The sequence below is a fragment of the Gracilinanus agilis genome, chromosome 3, assembly GCF_016433145.1.
Source record: "Gracilinanus agilis isolate LMUSP501 chromosome 3, AgileGrace, whole genome shotgun sequence".
Classification (NCBI taxonomy): domain Eukaryota; kingdom Metazoa; phylum Chordata; class Mammalia; order Didelphimorphia; family Didelphidae; genus Gracilinanus; species Gracilinanus agilis.
The window spans coordinates 636,481,609-636,505,719 of record NC_058132.1 but is presented as its reverse complement, the minus strand read 5'-3'; the positions used below and the strand labels follow the sequence as shown (position 1 = coordinate 636,505,719).

Below are 24,111 nucleotides of genomic sequence, written 5' to 3'. Positions count from 1 at the left end.
CAATACTATAATATTATGAGATAAGTGACATGGGATAGAGCTCTGTGCTTGAAGCCAGAAAAACCTGAGTTCAGATTTGGTCTCAGACACTAGCCAAATGAGCCTGGGCAAGTCACTTAACCCCTGTTTGCCTCAGTTTCCTTTTTTATAAAATGGAGAATAATAACATCTACCTCCCTGGGTTATAACATCTACCTCCCTGGGTTATTATAAAGATCAGGTGTGATAGTATTTGTAAAGCATTTAGCCTGGTACATAGTGCCATGTAAATGTTAGCTGCTGTTATAATTTAGACAATAGAAGCCTTTGGGAGATTTAATTAATTTTTAAATTAAGATTGAGTCATTTAATGGAACTGGTTGGTCTTGCATCATTGATCAAAAACTGTATCTTCAAAATCCCAATCCAGTTTCAGCATCCTATAAGAAGTTGACCTTTTTTTTTTTTTTTGGTTGTTTTTGTTTTAATGGCAAAAGTTTGCCAGAGTCCTGGCACAAGTCCAGTTCTTAAACTTTTCTGTCATTGTCCAAGTTGGTAGTTGAGTGAAGTTTTTTGATCCCGTCTCAAAATAATGTTTTTAAATACATAGGATTACAGAAGAATACAATTATATTGAAGTACAGTAGAGTTAACAAAATAGGTTGGGTTTTTTTTAAGTTTACAGATTCAGCTTAAGAACTTCTGATTAAGAAGATTTTTCATGACTTTAGTCATTAGTGAACTTTGTTTTCTGATTTATATTTAAATTCACTGACATCTGTAGAAGGAAGACCACAGTAGTAAGCATATACTATGCAAATACAATAAAATCATGGTATGATTATTATTATTTATTATAAATCATTCAATTTGGGGATAATTCTTTGATAATTTATATTTTAGTTAAAATTTTGTGCCACGTGAACATCATTTTGATATTTCTAAAATTGTTCCCTCTAGATGAAATAATCATACCCTCATAATGGATGTCAGCTATTTCATAAGAACTTTATTTTGGCCAGTTTTTTCACTCCCACATGAGACCTTGATGACACAAGTTACAATATAAAGTATATATTTTGAATAAAAATAGTTTTTTGTTAATAGTTGTCAGCCACATGGAGTGGAACATGTGAAGTCATCTGTTGAACAGGATTTTACATTTCATGGTTGGGGTGACAGATGTATAAAAGGCAATCTGTGATCATGGGAAAAGAATTTGGGCAGGTCATGTTTCAAGAATAGGGGAAAGGAAAAGAACTATACCATGGGACCATAAGATGAAGGTCAGGAGGTATTGGACTTGAATGGGAGGAGCCAGGAGTTTAGTTATTTTTGACCAAGGTTAGAGAGATAATGACTTTTAAGGGAGTGTTGAGTGGGGTGTTTGGGGCATATGTACTTAATGCCAGAACTGGATGATATAGAAAAAGAATTCACTGAAACCAAATTGTCAGGATTCTCAAAAATCCACTCAGAGATGTAGAGATAGTTCTTTATAAGTCAGTACAACATTAAAGTTATATTCCTTAAAATTGGGTTTTATACTGTGTTAAAATTTTTTTGAATGTATTTTAGACATTCAGAACACTATTAAAATCTTAAGCTATATAAAATTTGGACATAATTATGTGGTCCCAGGTACTATAACTTCTGTATTTTCTAATAAAGTGGCTCTTAAAAGTGTATTTCAGAGTACTAGGGAAAATGAGAGTGCGGAGTTTACTATGTTTTAAGTCACTTAAAACTAGAGAAGGCAAATTTTAGAACAGGAAGGAAGGACTTTATTGGTCTTGGGGTTCCTTTGATGCCACATTTGATACTTTTAACTCCCCACTTTACCATGAAACCCCTCTACCCCACTCCCTCATCTTATAGATGAAGGCATAGGTGATGGGACTTGTTCAAAGTCATTTCATTAGTGGTAGAAACAAAGAGAAGCAATATGACTCCCAGATCAGTGCCATACAACCACCCTTATATGACAATATCTTTATTTTATGATTTTGGATAATAATTGGTTTATACTTAATAAAAATGACAACTTCAATCAAAGTAAGACTTGATTTTTTTATTTTTTTTTGTTTTCAATAGAGATCCTCTTTGGAAATATTTGCAGTCTTTCCAATATGGAGTCCATGGAACTTTTTCACACTGCACCTATCCCAATTTATTTTCCCCTTTTGAACCTGAAGACGTTATCCCTCCAGATGACTTTGTAGCTGGTGATGAAGATCTAGATTCAGTTTTATTTGGAACTTTGCGAGGTCATGTGGTTGGATTACGATATTACACAGGAGTGGTAAGTAGAATATGTTCACTTGATTTAGTAGTGAGTGTTTTAATTCCACTGTTGAAAAGATGAACTTGAAGTGAATATGTTTAGCATATGCAGTTTTCCATGGTAGTTCTTGCTTTGAATTAATTTTAAGTTGATGGCTTATTGATAAAGAGAGAATGATTTCAAAAAATAGCACATGCTAAAAAAAGGAGTCAGTTGTATCTGAAAAGGCCTATTACTTTTTTGTTTTGTATTTTTTACTTTTTTTGTATCTTTTCCCTCTTTTTTCCTGTTCCATTTAAATGTCTTATCTCTGCTTTTATGTTCTTTTCATTGTCTTTCTGTGCTTCTTTGCATTTTATTTCTCTGGATCTTAACTTTTGGATGTTATCTGCCTCTAATAGAGGTACTTATTTCCTCTGTTCCATATACAAGTTCCTATCTTACTAATGTATCATACTTAATGCGTTTCTTTAAGTTATTTTTACCTCTCAGTTATATAGTGGGGCTCATGCTGGCTTTGATGAGCTGGCAGTGATATGAACTGTTTTTATTTTTAATCTGAAATATTATAGTTTTTTATTGGCCACTTTGTAAAAATGAAAGTGGAAAAAGCAACACTGATGATCTAAAAAAGATGAAATTAGCATTGATAAAAATTCCAGGAAATATAGCTATTATGACAGTTTAAAATAGGACTGGGATTTCAAAACTAAATGTTAACTACAAAATTAAGATCCAGTGTTTTAGTTAATATGTACACTGGGGAGGAAGGAGGTTGAAAATTCTCTTGACTAGGATAAATCTTTCAGGTATGAAGAGGAAGGGCAGTACCAGATAGCAGACCAGAAAAATACATTGGGCACTATACTGTGGGATTTGGGCAGTACAATTTAAATTTAAAGAATTATAAATAAAATGCATCATTTCTGTTTAATATTTTTATTAGGTTAATAATAACGAAATGGTGGCACTTCAGAGAGAACCTAATAATCCATATGACAAGAATGCAGTAAAAGTAAATAATGTCAATGGAAATCAGGTGGGTCACATAAAGAAAGAATTGGCAGCCCCTTTGGCCTACATCATGGACAACAAACTGGCCCAAGTTGAAGGGTAAGAGTTTGGTTTGAAGAATTCTACAAATACCATTAGGCAAATTCTGGAGTTGTTAGTATTTTTCCTATTGGTGATTAATTGTCTTAACTCTATAAAGTACTAACTACCTTTTATCATAGCTAGTGTTGTGTTTGAAGCTCAACAGTGAAAGTGTTTCCAGAAGTTTACACAAGTGGAATATTCATGAACACGAAGCAGCTAAGAATTTGTCCCAGTTCTTCACATAACCATCTTCATCCTTTTTACCCCCCTTAAAATTCTGTATGTTTTGATGTAAGTGATGCAGTTTTAGATAACTTTTTTTAAGTATTTGGAATATTCTGTAGGAAGAGGTGGTATGATGTAAGAGAAATTGTTAGTTGATTACAATTGTACTTTAGCTTTGTTGAATAATTGTGGTTATATGGAAGTTTCTTTACAAATAACCTTTGGAGGTAGCATCTACATACAAATAGCATATAAGAATTAACTTACTTTGGATAGTGTGCGTAGGAAGCATTTACTGCCATATTCATTTGACACTATATATTTCGTTTTTTATTTATTTTGTTCTGCCTTTTTTTTGTTAAGCTTCTTGAATCTCTGTATTGCCATTGATTAGTATACAGGGCTATGTATGTATGTAGTAGGTGCTTTATAAATGTTCATTGATGATTCTCATTATTTATTCCTTAGAAGTCTTATAACCAGAACAAAGCAGTGTGGTTTTTTGGGGTTTTTTTGGACTATTTTTTCTGATTTAGAAACAACTTAAAGTTGCCAGTGCCCTTTAAAAGCTGCTGTTGAAAGCAATAGGTGTAAAAGCAGCAGCTGAGCAGCTCCCTAATAAGTCTAGTACTCTGCTGGTTGCCTTGAAGTAAATCCAAAAACTATGGTCTCTATCCCTTAATTATTTCATTCTCAATGTACATATAAAACAACCAGAGAATGAAATGGCCCAATATAATCCAGCTTTGATATAAAACTTACAAAGAAATTTTATTTCTAAATTCTAAGTACCATGCGTGGCAGGTTTAAAAGCTTGATATTGTATACTGCTTTGGCTCTATAAATAGTAATAATACTGTCAATATTACCTGAGATTTATATCAGGTTTGCAAAGCATTATATAAATTCTCATTTGATCTTGTTAATAAGTTGCTGTTTCCTTCAAGAGATGGAAGTAATATTATGAAGACAATATTTTTTCAGAAAACTACCCTAAGTTTCTCTGAAATAGGGTAGTGTGTATGGGTAGTATGGAATGGTACATGAAAGAATACCTTGTATTCTTATGTATTTCTGCCAAAGACATAAAGCCCATTTTATAGCTGAAATATAGGAAGAAAAGAGAAGATGTTTTGTGTTGCTAGCGTGAAGAATTCTTATTCTATCAGTGTTTAGTTCTGTAAATAGTGAAGGATCAGCTTCAGTCATATATCTTTTTATAATCACTCTTCAGTCTAAAGTTATATTGTATTTCAAAGTTTACTGTTAGATTGAAATTATATTATTGCACTGTCATCTCATTTAACATTCTGTTTCTTAACTAACCCAATTTTATAATGATCTTTTTTTCACTTTGTTTTTCAACTCCTACTCTATTTTCCTTGCTTAGTTGTCAGGCACAGTTTTAGCAGAAATGAAAGTGGAGGCAGATAAGAAAACAGAATGAAGAACTACTTTAAATATCTTATGTAATTTAAAGGCTTAATTTAATGACGATATTTAGTAGTTTAAATGCTTTTGTGGAAAAAGTTCATGCAAAATAAAAGATTTCCCATATCATTTTTATCCAAATCTTTGTAGAGTGGTCCATTATGGAGCAAGTAATGCTTTTACCATGCCCGTTCAGATGAGTTTTTGGGGGAAAGAAGAAAATAGAAAAGCAGTTTTAGATCAGTTGAAGAAACATGGATTTAAATTAGGTCCGCCACCAAAAAGTAAGTTCTGAGCTTTATTATTTTGATATCTTTATTTTCTTTTCAGATTGAATTTGTCAGGGTGTTGCTAAAAATGTAAGGATTTTAAACCTATTTTGGGGGGAGTAGTTTTGTCTGAATATTTTTATTTTTTTATTGGCTGAAGCTTCAAAATTTGAACTTTTTGTTTTTCTACCTCTTTATAGAGACGATCAGTATTTAAATAATGTGCTTTTAGGAATTATAGAGTTGGCCTTCAAGGAATTGTTGGAAAAGGGCTTTTTATTTGCTCTGAAATTTGCTTTGAGTACTGTAAAATAGTCTTTCATGGTTAGATTTAAACCTTTTTTTTTTTTTTGTCCAGAAGATTTTAGTGAAATATTTAAGATTTTAGAATGTTTTTATTTGTATACAAAAAGTTATTATCTTTGCATTTGCTAATAACTTGCTTTATTTTGTGGGACACAGGTTCAGGATTTAATTTTAATAGCAGTTGGAGTTCTGAGAGAGCTGGGCCAAGTTATAGTGTACCTATTCATGCAGCTGTGCAAATGACAACTGAACAGGTTTGCTTCTTTCTCTTTTGTATTATTTTATCTTGAAATGTAGAGCCTTTTCTTCTGTCATTAACTTTGGCGGCTTTGCCATATTTACCATTGCCCCCCTCTTAACCATTTTCACCATTGCTTTTATGTTCTTGGTATTGCTGGATTAGGACAAATATTTTCTTAATATTCCTACAAATGTACACTACCCAAGTCTAGAGCATAAGTACTTAGATACTGTGAAGAATCTCAATGTTATCTATCCTAAATAAACTGCTTTGATAATATTTTGGTATCCTTACCCAAATTTAGAGGACTTTGTGTTGACATGCCCTTTCCTCGACTTTGTGCTCTCTTCCAGCCAGTGAATGAATCAAAAACTTTTATTAAATACTCACTATGTACCAAGCACTGTACTAAGTGCAAAAGGGAAATAGTGCCTCCCCTCAAGAAACTTAAAATTTTAATAGAGGGAAGACATATAGGGGAGAGGGATCCAGTGAAGAAGGTTTTAATCTGGGTAATACTTACTAAGTGGGACCTATGTGGAAGCTGATTAACAATGTCCATTCCAGAAGCAGTGGTAGTACTAATTTGATTAGGATTCCCAGAGCAATATTTTGGAGAATTGGCAATTATATTGGGGGGAGAGAGACCTAAAGATACCATGGGATACAGTGGCCTTATGCATGTTTGTCTTCAATGTCAATCAAGATAGCTCAACCCCCAGACAGGAGTATGGCAACTTAAATAAGAACCTTATACACTTAGAAGATATGAAAGGCAGAGGTTGTTCCCTTGCCAGAGTTTGTCGTATCAGGGTAGCTACTCAATGGGAACTTTGAATTTGGAACTGGAAGAACTTTTTTTTTATTAACTCTTAAAGATCATCTAATTTTAATCTGATTTTTAACAAAGGAGGAAATAGATATGATTTTCCTATGGTTACTATAGGTACTAAAATTGGGAATCACTTTGCCACCTTGTTTGAATTTATATGTTTTATAGAGAAAGCTTGATATAGGATAATAGAATGCTTGACTTGGAGTTTGGAAGGTAGTTTAAATCCTGATTCATACTTTCTAGCCCTGTGACCTCCTCTTTGAACCCCCAGTCAATCTTTTGCTCAGGGGGAGATCTGCCTGGTGGAGGGAAGCTCCCAAACTAGGTAGCAATAAAATCATGGGTTCTTAAATACAGAGACATTTTTCTACTAGAATGTGAAGGACTGACTCAAGCTTAATTTTATTTTACTTTGAATTTCACTTTAATAATTTATATTTCTGTGATTGTTTATGTATTACAGCTTAAAACAGAATTTGACAAATTGTTTGAAGATTTAAAAGAAGATGATAAAACTCGTGAAATGGAACCAGCTGAGGTATTGAACTTGCAGTACTTAATATTGAAAACCATTTGATCTTTTTAAGTATTTTATTGCATCATTTTGGACATTTCCAACTTCTTTTTCTGCCTAATCATTGTATTATTCACTTTTCAACTTCTTTCTGTGGAATAATAAAGAAAAGCCTTATCCTAAGTCTTACAGGATTTCTTTTACTTGTAGGCTATTGAAACACCATTACTTCCACACCAGAAACAAGCATTGGCTTGGATGGTTTCACGTGAAAACAGCAAAGAACTGCCTCCATTTTGGGAACAAAGAAGTAACTCCTACTATAACACAATTACCAATTTTTCTGAAAAGGAGCCGCCAGAAAATGTTCTTGGAGGAATTTTAGCTGATGATATGGGTTTGGTAATTGTTTTTTTCTCCCTAGAATATGTAGAAACGTTTTAGGGCAAGTGGGAAGGAACTGACCATGAGAATTAAAACGGCTTAGTTATAGGTTAAACAAAACCAGCTCAATTAAATAGAAATAGGCATGTTTGAGAACACATTTTTGACTTTATGGGAAAATCTCTTCTATGGTTTCTTCCATGTAAAATCTATATTTTCTTCTATGCTTTGAATTAAATAATAGGTTCCCTTAAAATTAGAGAAATGGATGAAAATATTTGAAAGAAAAGTCATTTTCATTTTATAAAGTTTTGTGTTCACACTCTACCTCCAACATTGTGGTAGGTAATTGTATATTAGATACTTATATCTACATTTCCCCATATTGTTTTTCTAATCCTTGTTTATATGTCTATATGTATAAAATACCTGGGGAAAGCATAAAAAAATTACTGGACTCACACTTGTACCTTGATTTACTTTTTAAAGGTCAAAAAATTGTATCATTTATATCTTAGGAAACTGTCTTCTCAGTAACACTAGGAAAATAAGAGCTTCCATAGCAACAAACAACTTTTATTTTCATTAGAATGTGTTTCTAAGGTAACTGGTTTGAGAGAGTTGCCTATTAAAAATAAATCTTTTTAAACTTAAAATAGTAATGTTTCAAGACATTTGGTACATAAGCGTTAAATAGTACATTTCTGAGATACTTAATATAAATCTTCTTTAGAGAGGAGGAAGGTCATTTTCCTAATGACAAGGCACATTTTGCAGAACATTAGATTGTTGGTCACAAATGTTTTTAGAGCTTGTAGAAGGAACCATGAATTGCTTAGGTTGTATTTCATAGGCCCCATTGGCCCCACATGCTTGTTCCATGGCACATTTCAAAAAATGGATTATCTCAGAAAAATATTTGTGATATAGCTAGTAATGAATCCCAGAATCTGGCTAGATAATATACCTTTATTTTTTCCCTTTAGGGCAAAACTCTTGCAGCCATTGCAGTGATCCTAACCAACTTCTATGATGGAAAGCCTCTTCCTGTTGAAAAAATTAAACAGTTGAAGGAGGTGGGAATATTTAAAAATGTTTTGTTCTATGAAATATGTTTGTGGAAAGTCATCTACATAGCTCTTTAGTTTGGATATTGGGAAGCAATTTCTTTTTCAACTCTTTTCATACTAAAAGTTCAGCTTTGTCCAAACTTCCTTGTCCATTTTTCAGAGGAATTCTTGTCCCCTTTCAATTCATGACAGAGCCTCAGTCATTACTATATAATGAGAACATGACTCATAGCAATAAAAGATAAAACCCCTTACTATTAATTTGTTTGGAAATTAAAAAAAAAAACCTGTTAATTCTGATGATCTGAATTTAAGAACCAACAGTATTATAGGGCTCAGTAGTATTTCCCTGTTTGAAGCTTCAGCCTGAGGGCAATTGGTGGAAGTTTCAAAGGGGCAGATTTAGCCTTGATGTGAGGAACAACTTCCTCCCTCCAAAGAGTTTTTCTGATGTGGAATGGGCTGCCTTGGGAAGTAGGATAGAGTTTTCATCTGTATGGGCCTTGTTCAAAGGAAGGAGGCAGGATGACTTTATGTTGTAGAAGGGGTTATTTTTCATAGAAGGCTTGAATTAAATATCTTCTGAAATCCCTTCAGACGCTGGAAAGTTGTGATCATTAAAGAAAGTTTTTTCATTTAGGAGCATATTATTGATAGATCTGCAAAACATGGAGAAAATGATGACAATGAACAAGTGAAGGAACTGTGTAAAGGTAAAGTTTTAATCTAAAAGTGCATAGTTTAAATATTACCAATCTGATAGCTTTAATTCTAGTGTCCATTGATCACTAATTCTTTAAAATGAGGGTTAAGATCTGTATTTCTTAAGGATATTCTGTTTCATATTTTTAATCACTGCTTCATATGATATGTATCTTTTGCTTTTAAATAGAAGAATGTACTAGTAGTGAAGAACCCAGCGTTTCAAATGTCAAGGAGAAAAGTACAGATTTCATGTCAGAATTTACAAGTACCCGTCCCAAAAGGTAAAATATGTGCTATGTCTTAAATGTGACTCAAAGAACATAACCTTTTCTTTTGGAAATTATTTAATTTCTTTCCTTGACTTTTCTGATAAGGTATCTCTAGGTCTTATTTTTCTTAATTCATTTTTTTAATGATAGAATTGGGAAGGGAGAATTCTGTCCTGCTGGAGTACCCACATAAATGAGTTCACAGATGTAGCAGAATAGGGACCTAGGTTATTGTGATTATTTCTAGACTAGGAATAAAGATACCCCAGGCCAAACTCTTTTGGTTTTCACTTATTAAAATTACTTGTTAACTCTTATATATTACCAGCCAAATACCAACTTTGAAAGTCATGTTTTGAAATTGGCTTTTTAAAATCAAATTATTTCCCATTATTTGTCAATGAAAAAAAAAGTACTCCAGTATATAGGGTAAGAGAAACCTGTATCTCTCATCATAACTTTCATGGGTTTTGATATTTATCTTTTGATATTTTCATTTGGTACCCTTTTCATGAATCTGAGTTTCTTTTCTTATTTTTTAGAAGAAAAGCCACAGTTAAGTATACTGAAAGCAGTGATTCAGAGGACATGGAATTAAATGAATTACCACATAAAATTAAAGGTAACCTGAAATGTCAGTAGATTTGCCATTTTGTCTTGACGTTAATTGGTTGTGACAATTTTTTATATTTTTTTTAACAGCTAGGCCTAGACGAGAACAGCCAATGACTAAAGGCAGAATTAAAAGTATGTATCCTTTACATAGTTTTCTTTTTACCTTATAATCAGTAGCTGACAGAATATTACAGCAAATTTCACTATTTTAGAATCTGTAATAGTTGTATATGGACTTTGCTCAAACTTGTTCTTCTGGTGCAGCTAGGTGGCTCAGTGGATTAAGTGTAGAGATGGGAAGTTCTAGGTTCAAATTTGACCTCATACATTTCTGAGCTTTGGGACTGGAGGCAAGTCAATTAAGCCTAGCCCTTACCTCTCATCTGCCTTGGAATCAATACTTATAGTATTGATTCTAAGAGGGAATGTAAGGGTTTATTGTTTTTTAATTTTCTCTTCTGTTATTACTGAAAAAGATTTATTAAACAAATAAAGCCATTTGTAGTAGTTATAATAATTCATAACTTTTTTTTTTCTAAAGTTGGTTAAGAAGCCAGTGTGGCAACTTTAAAAACATTATTAAAAAGAAATAAGGCAGTATCATTGTGTATATAGATAACCATCCCAGAAGACCCTAGGCAAAGCATTTAAGATTTTCTTAGACAACTCTCAGATGGGTTCTTAGGATGGAATCCATAGATCCCAGGGATTTCAGGGAGTCAGTGAACTTGAATAGAAGGAAGTGGCATCTTATTTCAATATAATTGGTTTCTATTGCAGTCCTACATATTTAACACATTTAAAAACATTTTGAGAAGGATCCATAGGTTTTACCAGATGACCAGTTGGGGTGGGGGAGTTCATGTTCAAAAAGACTAATACAGTAACTTTCAGAGTAGGAACCAATCTGAATTGTTTGAGGGAATTTCCTCTTTGATCATTTTCTGTACTGTACAGTGAAGTCATAGGTCTAATCCTGGGGGGGTCTAATTCACTTCCTCATTTTGCATTATAGCTGGGAGAAAGTTGTGACTTGCCATTCAGTAGATCTAGTGCTAAAATTCAAATCTCCCTACTTAGCTTATTTATTTATCTGTTTACCAACCACTCTGCTTTTGAAAACTTATGATCAGTTATGTCCAACTCTTTGTTAACACATTTGGGGTTTTCTTGGCAGAGATACTGAAGTGATTTGCCAATTCCTTCTGTTCATTTTACATACCAGGAAACAGAGGCAAACAGGGTTAAGTGACTTGCCCACAGTCAGGCAGCTTATGAGTATCTAATCTGGACTGAAAACTCAAGTCTTCATGACTAGCTCTGTGCTCTATCTAATATATCACCTAGCTGTCCCTTTGAAATCTTAGTTGAATTCATATTATTAGGTATAAAAAAGCAACAAAATTTAAATATTCAAAATTTTTGCTTTTTCTTAGGCTAGATGTTGCCATCGCCATTCTACGTTAGCAAAACTATATTAAGAAATGAAATTACTATTAGACTTCTTAATGACTGATCCAAAAACTGAGTAGGCTTATCTGTGGACAATCTATATATACACATGAGAGTAGAATTCTCTATTCCTGGTGCTGAAATGTGGGTAACAGCTTTGTAGAATACTTATTATGGAATAGAATATGGTGTTGACTTTATTACCTACACTTAGATTATGTGCTTTCCCATTATGAAGGTTTATTATGACTGCCTTTTCTTTTTTCTTCAGGATCTTCTAAGGCCAAAGAAGATGCAGACTTTGAATGTGCACTTGAGTCATCTGCTCCTCTGGTGAAAAAGAAAGCCATGAAAAAAGGTTAGCAACAGTGCTGGTGTTCCAACTTCTAATTTTAGTTCAGCCAAGAAATTACATAACTTAAGGAATTTTCTCATGTATTTTAATTACAAACTTACATATATATATATATATGTTTATGTGAGTATGTACATTACATATATGTATGTAAAATACATTTTTTTGTAGTAGAACTTTTATACAAACTCCTTAATGGATATTGTTTCAATTTAATTGATTTCCTTTCTTTGACTTAAGGTCTATATATGTTGCCTTGGGAAAATAATTTATAGACTTGTTTTCTCATACATGAAAGCAGGAGTTTGGTCTTGATGGCTTCTTATGTCACCTCCAACTCTTCAGTCTGCTATTCTAGGTTCTCATATTTTGTTGTTACCTCTACTGGCATCCATGTACTATTGGCCAGGATAAGCTACCACTGAATTGTGAGAACATTAGTCATCAGATGAATCTTAAAATCTATTAAGTTGAGGAGAAGGCATACAATTAAGTATCCAAGTTGAACTTAAACATTTCATTTAGTTTTTTATGTGCAGCTGTACTGTAATAAACTGACTATGTAACTTGGTGAATAGGTCTAGAAAAAATAAAAGTGGAAGAATGAAAAAGTACCTAGAAGATTTTAAGAATTAGTTTGCTTTTGCAAACTTCAAATGGTTGAGGTAGTTTAAAGCAGCTTTAGGAGATGCTAGAAATTGTAAAGGGCACAAAATAAAATTCTAATTTTTCATTTTCAGTATTGGTCTTGGATACAAGTATTTTATGACATGAATTTTTTTAGTGTTGCTATTTTGTCATAAAATTATTTTGAAAGTCTAGAAGCTTTTTTTTCCTAGTATGAATTTTATTAATACATAGATGAAAAATAAATTTATTTCATGGCAAACTTAGCTTGGTTGAATAGCCTGCTAAGTAAGGGATGCAGTAGAATTTCATTTCAGTATTTTATGCCACCTTCTTTTTCTATTACAATCGCCAGCCAGAATGCCTGGTCTGCTAATGCCTACCACAGTGACTTTGCACATTTGCACTTTTGATATTCCATGACATGGATCAGCTGTCGGCTGGGACTTAAATCTCAGGGCTTGGAATTCTTAGTGTATTGGTATCAGTCATAAGGATAAATAGCATAAGGCAGTGATGGGCAAACTGCAGCCTGTGGACCAGATGTGGCCCCCTGAAATGTTCTATCGGGCTGTGTGACATTCCTAATCTGATGAATACAATGAGTAGGATACAACACAATGAAACTTCGAAAGAGTTGCCTTAGAAATAGACTGACAGATGAACATTTTCTTTCCTTTGACCCCCCCCCCTTTAAAAAGTTTGCCCATCATTGGTATAAGGGATAGGTATTAAATGATACCAATAAGGGAAGCCATCGGTTTCTGCTATATAAATTTCAAGAGATTTTATCATAAACTATATGAAGTGATTCTCAATGGATGATGATTTATTCTTTCAGGAACTACCTTAATTCAGTGCTCTAAGAAAATTGACACTGCAGAGAAACCAAGAGCAACATTGATCATCTGTCCTCTTTCTGTTTTAAGCAATTGGATTGTAAGTTTTATTACTACATCTTAAAATCCTGTAATCTGAAATTAACTTGTAAGTCACCTAAGTCTTATAGTTGGAAATATATTGGTTATGTTTTGGAAGGATGGTGCCCATTCTGTTCCATTTTACCTGTAATTATTTGGCAATTTTGCTGAAACAAACAGTACATAAAAGCCAAAAAATAATGGAACCAATATTGACAAGAGATGAGCCAGTTACTCTTGCTTTTGTAGTTGAGTTAAATGTTCTTTCTAAAAAATTTGTGGTGCTGATTTGACTTATGTTTTAGTTTCAAAAAATATCTCCCTCAAAGGCTAAAAGATAAGAAAAACAAGTTTTAAGGAGAATGGTAATATAAATGACCATATTAAACATACTTCATGTTACAATTGTCAGAGGTGAAAATTTCAAATACTCATAAAATTTCAGTGTCACAGTGTTAATTGACAAAGATGACAAATATTGGGAACAATACATGTTAAGAGAATCTACCTGAATATGGGCATATTCCTTCTATATACACTTTTGGTGGAACTGATAATGGATTCAGTCAGCTTTTCAGAATTTCAGTTTTAAGGTTTTCGAGAAAATGCTTTCTTTTAAACACCTCCACTGAGCATATAAGCTAAGGAAATTTAAAATTGAAATTTACACCTGTATGTACCCAAATAAACAGCATACTACTCTTTATATTAGTAGAGACCTAGAAGCAAAGTAGGTGCCCATCCATTAGGGAATGACTGAAAAAAATTGTAGTACTTGAATATAATAGAATATTATCATGTAATACGAAATGAGGAATTCAGAGAAGTGAGATTTCTATGAACTGATTTTGAGTGAAATAAGTAGAACTAAGAGAACCATATATACAGACTAAAACCATATAACTGAAAAAGATCATTTGGGTAATTTACAGGCCAATGATGGTACTGGAAAACAGATAATGAAACATAATTCTTTCTTCCCCATGACACAATGTTAATTTTTTAATCTTTGCCACAAGAGAGATTTCTGCCTGTGGGGAAGAGTTTGAAATGATTATTGTAATGTTAAAAGATGTTAATGAGATTTTTTAAAAAAGATACATCATTTCTTCACTGTTAAATTTTTTTTTTTAACTTTTAGTGCTCTTGTTATATTAAGTTAATATAACTTAATACTATGCTTACTGATTAAACCACTTTCTTTCAGGATCAGTTTGGACAGCATATAAAATCAGATGTGCACTTGAATTTGTATGTTTACTATGGTCCTGATCGCAGCAAAGACCCTGCCTTGCTTTCAAAACAAGATATTGTATTGACTACATATAATATTTTAACTTATGATTATGGAGTAAGTATGCTTGAAATTGTTTTGGTTTCAGAGATTTTCTATTCCACCTTGTTACCATCCTAGTAAATATTTATGACAGCAACATGAAGAAGATACTAAATGGTACAATTTTTTAAAAATAGATTTATTACCTTGATACCCAAAGACAGGTTTAAAATTTTATATTTTAAGTGATAATAGCAAGATTGAAATTCTGTCAAGGGTTATATTATGTGGCTTAAAATAGGATGCTTTTGCTGTGCTTGTTAATTTTGCTTTGCACAGTGATTTCATTTTTGGCATTTTCAATATACTATCTTGCTATTTTTCTATAGACTTTTCTTTCTTGTATTTTTAACAAGTTTGCAATCAAGAGTTAATGTGAGCTGTTATGATTTATTTCAGAGCAGAGGGGATAGTCCATTACACAAAATAAGATGGCTGAGAGTAATCCTGGATGAAGGCCATACCATACGAAATCCAAATGCTCAACAAACAAAAGCTGCATTAGATCTGGAAGCTGAAAGACGCTGGGTGCTGACAGGTAATCTGCATTTGCATAGTTCCTTTTAGTCTCTTAAAAATGTATTTGAAAATAAATTAGTAGGAAGCTCAGGAAGCTATAGACTTATGTAGGAAATACTTCCTGTAGTAGTTGTTTCCCAAAAGGTTCTGGCATATTCCTAGAAGTTTCATGTTAGGTAATGTGCATGCATATCACAATTCAAAATTACAGAATTTTTCTTAAATGTGTAGGGGCTTAGTACCTAGTCCTTTGTAGTTTATTTTGGACCGTTTTACTATTCATTAAAAGAGATACAAGAGAATCTCTTTGCTAATCTAATTAATGTACTTTTGATGAGTAACTTGAACTTTTTGACTAAAATAAGGATTTTATTACTTGTGCCTACTCTGTTCTGTAGTGATAGATAATTTAAAAGTTAGGACATATGGGAAGAATAATGGTTCTCTGAGGTTCTATAGATGCTCATGAGGTTGCTGCAATGGCTTTAAAATATATTTTAACTTTCATTTTACTAAAGGAATTCTAATTTTTTTAGGTACTCCAATCCAGAATTCATTAAAGGACTTGTGGTCACTGCTTTCCTTTTTAAAGCTTAAGCCATTTACTGATAGAGAATGGTGGCACAGAACAATCCAGCGTCCTGTAACGATGGGAGATGAGGGGGGACTTCGGTATGTTGTGTCTTGTGTCATTATTTAGTGAGGGCTGGTGAGCCAGAGGTTCACAGCCATTCTTTTGGGGATATATGACGGTCCCTCTCCTTCCCAAGCTCATTACTAACCATCCTTTTTTCAGCTCTTCTCATATCCAACCTTTTCTAGGGATGTTGGGTTTATTTTACATTTGTAATGGCTGCTCCCTTTGCAACCTATCCACAGTGGCTTAATGCGTTCACATAGCTGAGGGGCTTAGACTATTGTCAGATGACCCCAAAATGCCATCTGAAGTAATTTGTTTCCATTGACTGCTTCTAGGGTGAGGCTTTCTAGCATATCTCATGTATTCCTACATAAAGCATATTTACCTCTACATGGGCACTCCTTTGTACACATAGAAAAAGAGTTTGGAATGGGGATCATAGAGATCTGAGAGGGAATAGAGGGGCCGTCCATCCAGTTCCTTTATTTTACAGAGAATATTATGTCCAAGTTCTTTGTGGACCCAGAGAGCAGAATGGCTAGAAGTTGAAGGAGGCAGATTTAAGGAGACATTGTAGAAACAATAATTCCTCCTTTAGCTCCCTTTAATAGACAGAGAAGTTCCAATCACTGAAATCCTTTAAGGGGAGAATGAATGACCATTTATTTGTCATGGAAGTGATAACTATTAAGATCTAAATCTAAGCCTAAGTTAACTAAATTACTCCTAAAATCCCTTTTTACCCCTGAACTTTTTGATATAGTGTTAAATATTTGAACAGTTTTCTCTATTCTAATTGAAAGATTGAAGAGAGTCTCTCTTTTTTTCCCAAATAAAACCCTTACCTTCCATCTTGGAGTCAATACTGTGTATTGGCTCCAAGACAGAAGAGTGGTAAGGGTCGGCAATGGGGGTCAAGGGACTTGCCCAGGGTCACACAGCTGGGAAGTGTCTGAATCCGGATTTGAACCTAGGATCTCCCGTCTCTAGACCTGGCTCTCAATCCACTGAGCTACCCAGCTGCCCCTGAAAAGAGTCTCTTTTCAAATCAGTTTGGAAAATCTTAGGTATGAATTAGCAGATTGTGCCTAATTTGAAGGGGGGAGGCAGAGAGAGGGACACAACAGGCAGAAGAAATAAGAAAAAAATATGGTAAGCAAAAGTAGGAAACAGTGTAGATTGTTGGCAATAGTTTGTTGTCAATAGACATTTTGTTCAACATCCACAATATGCTAAGGTTAAGTTGAGTTTGCTCATACGACTTCATGGTCTAGTTTGGAGGATAAAATATATGTGTGTAGAAATATAGCAATATAAGGTATTTGCCAAATAGGTGTTATAAATAATAACTTACATGATTTTAGAGGTGCAGATCAGATAGGAGATATTGAAAATGATGGGCATTCTTGTAGAAATAAGTTACTTGCAAAAGTAAGAAATATCTATAGAGGATGGTGCACGTGTGATTGGTAGATAATGAAAATGGGAGAGGTAAAAAGGAAAAAAGCAATAAAATAGAGTATAAGAAAAATGAGAAGTGATAGAAAACTAGGAAAGGATAAAGAAAAATATCTAAATAATCAAGTCTAGAGAATAAGATAAGTTTGTTTTGTTTTTAAAGAATTTTCCAGATGCTTTGCATTTATAAACACTTCTGTAACTTTTAAGGTTGGTTAAAATTTCCAATATAAATAAATTAATAGTGTGTAAATTTCCACTGAACTATAGTCTATATTTTTATTCTTACTATTGAGTTGCATAACTAAAAGCAATGAGTTCTACATGCAATTTGTTTTTATCTTTTTTAGGCGTTTACAGTCCCTAATTAAAAATATTACCCTTAGAAGGACAAAAACAAGCAAAATTAAAGGCAAACCTGTTCTGGAGTTACCAGAGCGTAAAGTATTTATACAGCACATTACACTTACTGATGAAGAAAGACAGATTTACCAGTCTGTAAAGAATGAAGGCAGAGCTGCAATTGGCAGGTATGGAGAAAGAAAAGCATGTTCAAAGAAGATAACTTTTTTTTTCTTCAAGATTTATAAAATCTCTGCATAGTAATATTAAAGGTTTAAAATGAGGACACAGTGCTTTTCATTATCATAATAGAAATGTACTACGAACTAAACATCTGGCACCCAGGTGATACAGTGGAGTATTGGACTTAGAGTTAGGAAGACCTGAGTTCAAATTCAGCCTTAGATACTTGGGCACTGGGCAAGTCATTTAATCTTTCACTGTCTCACTTTTCCTCATCTGTAATATGAGGATATCAGAACCTGTATTCAAAGGTGGTTGTGGGGACAAAATGAGGAAATTATAAAGTTTATTAGCACAGGATATGGCACAAAAGAGGCACTTATTTGTTCCCTGCTCCTATTTAGTTTGGACATTTCTCTTCAACATTGGAGTCAGGGTGGTGACCAGACCTCTGATGTTAGGGATGTAGAAAGCTCTCTGGGAGGTGCAGGTCAGCAGCTTCTGTGCACTTAACACCCATCCCATACCCATATGGTTCATTGGTAGGTGGGACTTGAACTTAGATTTTTTTGTCTTAAAGAGCATCTTTTGTATGTTATGCCAAGTAGTTTTTCATCCCATTTAGAGGTTATTCTGATTACTAGGAAGTTTTTTTCTGATCTTGTCTAAATTGGCTTCCTTGAAGTTTCCATCTGATAAAGCACCATGAGAGTGAGGTAAAGACTGGCTCTTAGGTAGTCAGAGCTCATTTGGCTGAGGGCTGGGCAGCTCAGCTGTGTGATTCCTCCCTCTTTAGCAGCTAACTGGGACAGAAACATCGCATGGGAGTGAGGAAGGCTCCCTGGGCTTAAGAAGAAGTGACAAGATCCCCTGCATAGTCTAGGGAGCAGTGGGGAAGGCTGGCCAAGGAGGAGTCAAAGGAAGTGAGTGTCAAGTGAGACAGTGAAGCTAGTGCTTGGAAATCTCTCAAGACAATTCTAGAATGGACTCTTGACACTATAATATGTAAGGGTATAATTATTATTAAGAATAACAGATAGGAAGAAGGTAAGGGAGATATTTGAGGGAAATGGATTCCAAAAGCTCCGGCTCTTCTGTGAAGCAACTCTAGTAGAAATAGAAAGAGTGTGGGTCTCAGGAGCTGGCTGTAAATTCCAGCTTTGCCAGTGATAGTCATAGGGCTTTGGGCCTGTCACTGCCTCTCTTGAGGCTGAATTTGCTCTCATTTGTAAAAGTGAGATTAAGGTCCCTTTGAACACAGTTTATGCTTGTAAGAGACCATGAGGCCAGATGCACACACATGTGGCAGTAAGTGACTGGTGCCAAACAGATTGGGGTGCGGGGGTGGGGGCAGATCTTTCATGGGTAAATGGGAGAGAGACCAGAGACAGGGGCAGGTTGTGTGTGCTGAGTTTGCCTCTCATTCAAACTGCTATGGCTTAATAATAATGTTGTATTTTGACTTTCCAATAACCTTTAGGTACTTTAATGAAGGTACTGTGCTCGCACACTATGCAGATGTCTTGGGCCTTTTGCTTAGATTGAGACAATTGTGTTGTCATCCTCATCTTTTTACAAATACGTCATCTTCCAGTGGTCCCTCAGGTTAGTAAGTATAATTATGTTTATACTATTGTAATGTATTAGAAATGCTCATTGCTCGAATCAGAATTCTTGTAAGTGACAATTTTATTTTCCTTATGAAATGCTGGTGATTTATGATCATTATTCAGATTCTACTTCCTTTTTCTTGAATGCAAAATAGACTTCAGCCAATTTCAATATGATAATACATTGGGACTAAATATGTGCTTGAAAATTTTTTGCAGTTACATTATAAGTGAAATGATGTGAATTATGAGATTTTTCTGTTATTTCCCAAAAGAACCTACTATGGGTTTGGTATCTGGCAGTGTTAATGATTAAAAGAACATCGACTGGCTTTTAGCTTTGAGACCTGGTTTCAAATCTTGTTTCTATTGCCTGTAGTCTTTAGTGATTGTGGGCAAATCGTTTCACTTCACTGGGCCTTTTTTCTGCCTACAGAATGAGATGATGACACTGGATAGCTCTGGTGGCCTCTTGAGTGAATATATCTGATCTGACTTTTGCTCTTGAGTAGCTTATGTATAATGGGGTTCTGTGTGGAATAGATTTCATTTTTACATTATCTAACTTTTCAGCTTACTGCTTAGTGTTACATTTTCTTGTTTAAACAATAGACTCAGTCGGTGAAGAAGCATAAAGCATATCCTCCTTATTAATGTGAATTAACTTTTTCAGTCACTAAGAATAGCTCCTTGTAATTAATTTGCTTTCTCTACCCAACCATGATAGGAGATGATACACCTGAAGAACTACGAAAGAAGTTGATTAGCAAGATGAAGTTAATCCTGAGCTCTGGCTCAGATGAAGAGTGTGCCATTTGCTTGGATTCTCTCCATATTCCTGTGATAACACATTGTGCACATGTGTTTTGTAAACCATGCATTTGTCAAGTAATTCGGAGTGAGCAGGTTGGTTTTTTCTACTTTTATACTGAATTAATCAATTGATAATTTGCCAAAATTTCAAATAAATTTTTTCTTAGAAAATGAAACTAATTATTAGCCATTTGTACTTTGTTATTCTAGCAAAGTTCACTTTAATTCAATCAGATACATATTTTTTAAGCACTTATAGAATACAGTATTGGATATGGGACATAAAATATTTTGATAATATCTGTTTTCATGGAGATTATGAATGGGGATATGGAAAAAAGTCTTTTAAAATGTGAAAAATGGTATTAGCTGGAGGATGATGGAGCTAAGGGTTGTTAGGGGATCCTTATGCCTAGTTGATATCTGAGGTGGGCTTTCAGAGGCGGCACAGAAATTCAGCAGGTGAGGGACCTGAAGTAGAGATCTGAAGGCAAGAAAGGACAGATTCATCTTAAAGAACAGAGTAGTATTTTAACATCAACATAGTTTAACACTTTATCTCCCCAACAAGCTGTCCCATGTAACACTGTGTTTTTTATGACAAATAAATAAAAGGGAAAAAGTCAGCATGAGATTGATACATTGAAGTTTAAGATAAGCATATTGTGCACTATTTGTGGTGCTTCCAGTTCTGCAAATGGAGGTAGGGTGGGAGTGATCTTCTTCGTCTCACATTTTGCACCATGGCTTGTTCTTTAGAACTTTACAGCGTTTGCTTTTGACATTTTTGTAGGTGGCAGTTCTGTCTATTTGCATTGTTTTGATCATTGTGCAGTTCTTGATTCTGCTACTTCACTCTGAATCAGATCATGTAGATCTTTCCACAATTATTAATATTCCATTCGTCATTTCTTATAGTATTATTGCATTACATTCATGTACAACAATTTACCTAGTCATTCCCCAGTCAATGAATATCTAATTTTTTTTTTTAACATTTATTAATAATCATTTTTAACATGGTTACATGTTTCATGCTCCTATTTTCCCCTTCACCCCCCGCACTCCCCCCACCCATGGCCGACGCACTTTTCCACTGGTTTTGTCATGTGTCCTTGATCAAGACCAATTTCCCAATTGTTAGTGGTTGCATTGGTGTGGTAGTTTCGAGTCCACACCCTCAATCATGTCCGCCCCGACCCATGCGTTCAAGCAGTTGCTTTTCTTATATGTTTCCTCTCCTGCAGTCCTTCCTCTGAATGTGGGTAGCATTCTTTACCATAAATCCCTCAGAATTGTCCTGGGTCATTGCATTGCTGCTGGTACAGAAGCCCATTACATTCAATTTTACCACAGTATATCAGTCTCTGTGTACAATGTTCTTTTGGCTCTGCTCCTTTCGCTCTGCATCTCTAATTTATTTTGAATTTTTTTTTATAACAACTTCTTAATTGGAATGCTCCAGTCCATTTCTTGTCCAGTTCAGTTAGTTCAGATAGTTTGGCACCTATTATGGTGCCAAAATAATTCTCCTTAAGAACAAGAACAACCTTCCTTTAAAGGTCTAAAATGAGATTGTCTATTTGGCTTTTAAAACTCTAACAATCTAGTTTAACTCCCTTTCCAGCTTTACTGCATATTGTTCCCTACCTCCTTTTTATGATCTATCCAAATCTGTCTCTTGTTATTCCTCACACAGGATGCCTTTGTCTCCAGGCTTGGCCTTTGCATATGTAGCTTCTTCCAAACCCTGAAATGTGCCTTCTTTCCTTATTCATCTCTTAGAATCACTAGTTCCATTCAAGGCTTAACTCAAGAACCACCTTAGACATGAATCTTTTTTTCTGATACCCAGCTGCCTAATTATACTGTACTTTTGGGCGGGGGCGGGGGGGATATATATTTTATGTTATTTGAATGTGTTGTTTCTTTAAATGGAATTAAACTCCTTGTGGATAAGAATGTTTCATTTTTGTCTTTGCATTCCTAGCACCTAATAAATGTTTGATCTAGATAGGGGTATCTTATAGGCATTTACAGGGGCAGATCTTGTGTTCGTAATAGCTACTATTTATATAGAGCTTTTTGTTTGCAAAGCAATGTCTGTAATTGTCATTTAATCTTCAAAAACAGAACGGGGGTAAAGGTACATGTATTTTAGATGAAAAAGCTAAGGCCTAGGTTAATGTCTCACTCCTGATCAATTAGTGATATGGGAGGTAGAATTCGAATGCTGGTTTCATTTGTAAAGGTGACAGTGGAAGCCATGGGAGTGAGATCATTCTGAAGAGATGTAAGCAAAGCTGGAAGAACCACAAGAATGTGGTGTCTGAAGACAGGAGTAGAAGGGATTCAGAAGGAAGCAATCATTCAAAGGCAGCAGTCCAGTCAAGGACTCGGAGGACTAAGCAAAAAAACCTGGGATTAAAGTCAGGGGGATTGGGGGGGTAAGGGGGGGGGGAATCAGGTTGCAGAATTGAGAAAGTTAATGGATATAGAAGCATTTTCAAAAAGTTTTGGTCTGATAGGATTCTGTTCTAAAAGTAAAAGTATCCTATTAAAAAAATGATTGATAGTAATGCCCCTACATCCAAATTCTTTTATTTTTCTAAAATTTTCTATGTGAAATACTTTAAATGAGTGGTTCTTCTAATTCAGCTTGTGGACACAAGCATTTGCTTAACAAGATTTGATATTGTAGTTTTCTAAAATAAGATTTTGTTCATTCCTAAGAAGGTCTTAGTAATAGGGCAAACAAAACATTATATTTGAATGAAAAATTTTGTAAGGTTTAACTAAATCTCAACCAGTTTTTTCACTTTACCAGACAGTATTGTTTTTGATTGAGTAACTACTCAATAATACTAATAAATATGTACCTATCAAAAGTAATTATTTTTTAAATTGAGTCTTTGAATTCTGGAGTAGCCTGTGAAATTTACTTGAGTCTGCCTTATATTTACTACTTCAAAATGTTTTGCCCCACCTCCAAATGCATACAATACTTTATCTTCATATTTGTTCTCACAGAAATTGCTTCAAGGACCTAACAAAAAGGGACAGGGGAGGAAAGATAGTATTAATTAAAATACCCTTATCTCTTAGGAATGTTCAGAATTTCTAATTTTTTTTTATAGCCAAATGCCAAATGCCCTTTATGCAGAAATGACTTAAGAGCAGAAAATTTGGTAGAATGTCCTCCAGAAGAATTGAACTGCAATACTGAGAAAAAGACTGATCTGGAGTGGATGTCCAGTTCAAAGGTAATTTTCAAAGACTTTGATAAATGTATTACACATACAGAAATACCTGCATATAATTCATTTGCATTTGAACTAGAATATTAGTACAATTCCATCCTGTTATTGAATACTTCAGATAGGAAGTAGGGGGTGAGGTTTTGTTGTTTTTGGTGGAGAAAGGCATATTTTATTATAATACTTTAGATTTCAAATATTAGCTCCTAAGAAATAAAACTTGGAAGAAAGGATAATTGATATGCAATTAGTCTCAGTTTGAGTTTTTATATACTTTTTTATTTAAAGAAAAAGTATGATATTAATGAAATATTAGTTATTTGAAGAGTTTGAAATTAGAGTAAATACTAAAGATCCTTGCTTCCCATTTGTAA

The 24,111-nt window shown here is 34.1% G+C and overlaps 1 protein-coding gene across 1 annotated transcript in view; it reads left to right on the top strand.

Annotated features, from left to right (window-relative positions):
• HLTF (helicase like transcription factor) overlaps positions 1 to 24,111 on the top strand; it is a 31,745-nt gene that overhangs the window by 2,049 nt on the left and 5,585 nt on the right. Inside the window, exons 2-21 of the mRNA XM_044669468.1 lie at positions 2,074 to 2,281; positions 3,210 to 3,376; positions 5,168 to 5,301; positions 5,749 to 5,846; positions 7,132 to 7,206; positions 7,393 to 7,584; positions 8,553 to 8,642; positions 9,277 to 9,349; positions 9,529 to 9,622; positions 10,153 to 10,244; positions 10,313 to 10,357; positions 11,949 to 12,035; positions 13,501 to 13,598; positions 14,787 to 14,930; positions 15,315 to 15,453; positions 15,971 to 16,106; positions 17,883 to 18,062; positions 19,538 to 19,662; positions 20,395 to 20,573; positions 23,618 to 23,743. Coding sequence (XP_044525403.1) covers positions 2,074 to 2,281; positions 3,210 to 3,376; positions 5,168 to 5,301; positions 5,749 to 5,846; positions 7,132 to 7,206; positions 7,393 to 7,584; positions 8,553 to 8,642; positions 9,277 to 9,349; positions 9,529 to 9,622; positions 10,153 to 10,244; positions 10,313 to 10,357; positions 11,949 to 12,035; positions 13,501 to 13,598; positions 14,787 to 14,930; positions 15,315 to 15,453; positions 15,971 to 16,106; positions 17,883 to 18,062; positions 19,538 to 19,662; positions 20,395 to 20,573; positions 23,618 to 23,743 — 2,482 coding nt within the window. The remainder of the gene's footprint in view (positions 1 to 2,073; positions 2,282 to 3,209; positions 3,377 to 5,167; positions 5,302 to 5,748; positions 5,847 to 7,131; positions 7,207 to 7,392; positions 7,585 to 8,552; positions 8,643 to 9,276; positions 9,350 to 9,528; positions 9,623 to 10,152; positions 10,245 to 10,312; positions 10,358 to 11,948; positions 12,036 to 13,500; positions 13,599 to 14,786; positions 14,931 to 15,314; positions 15,454 to 15,970; positions 16,107 to 17,882; positions 18,063 to 19,537; positions 19,663 to 20,394; positions 20,574 to 23,617; positions 23,744 to 24,111) is intronic.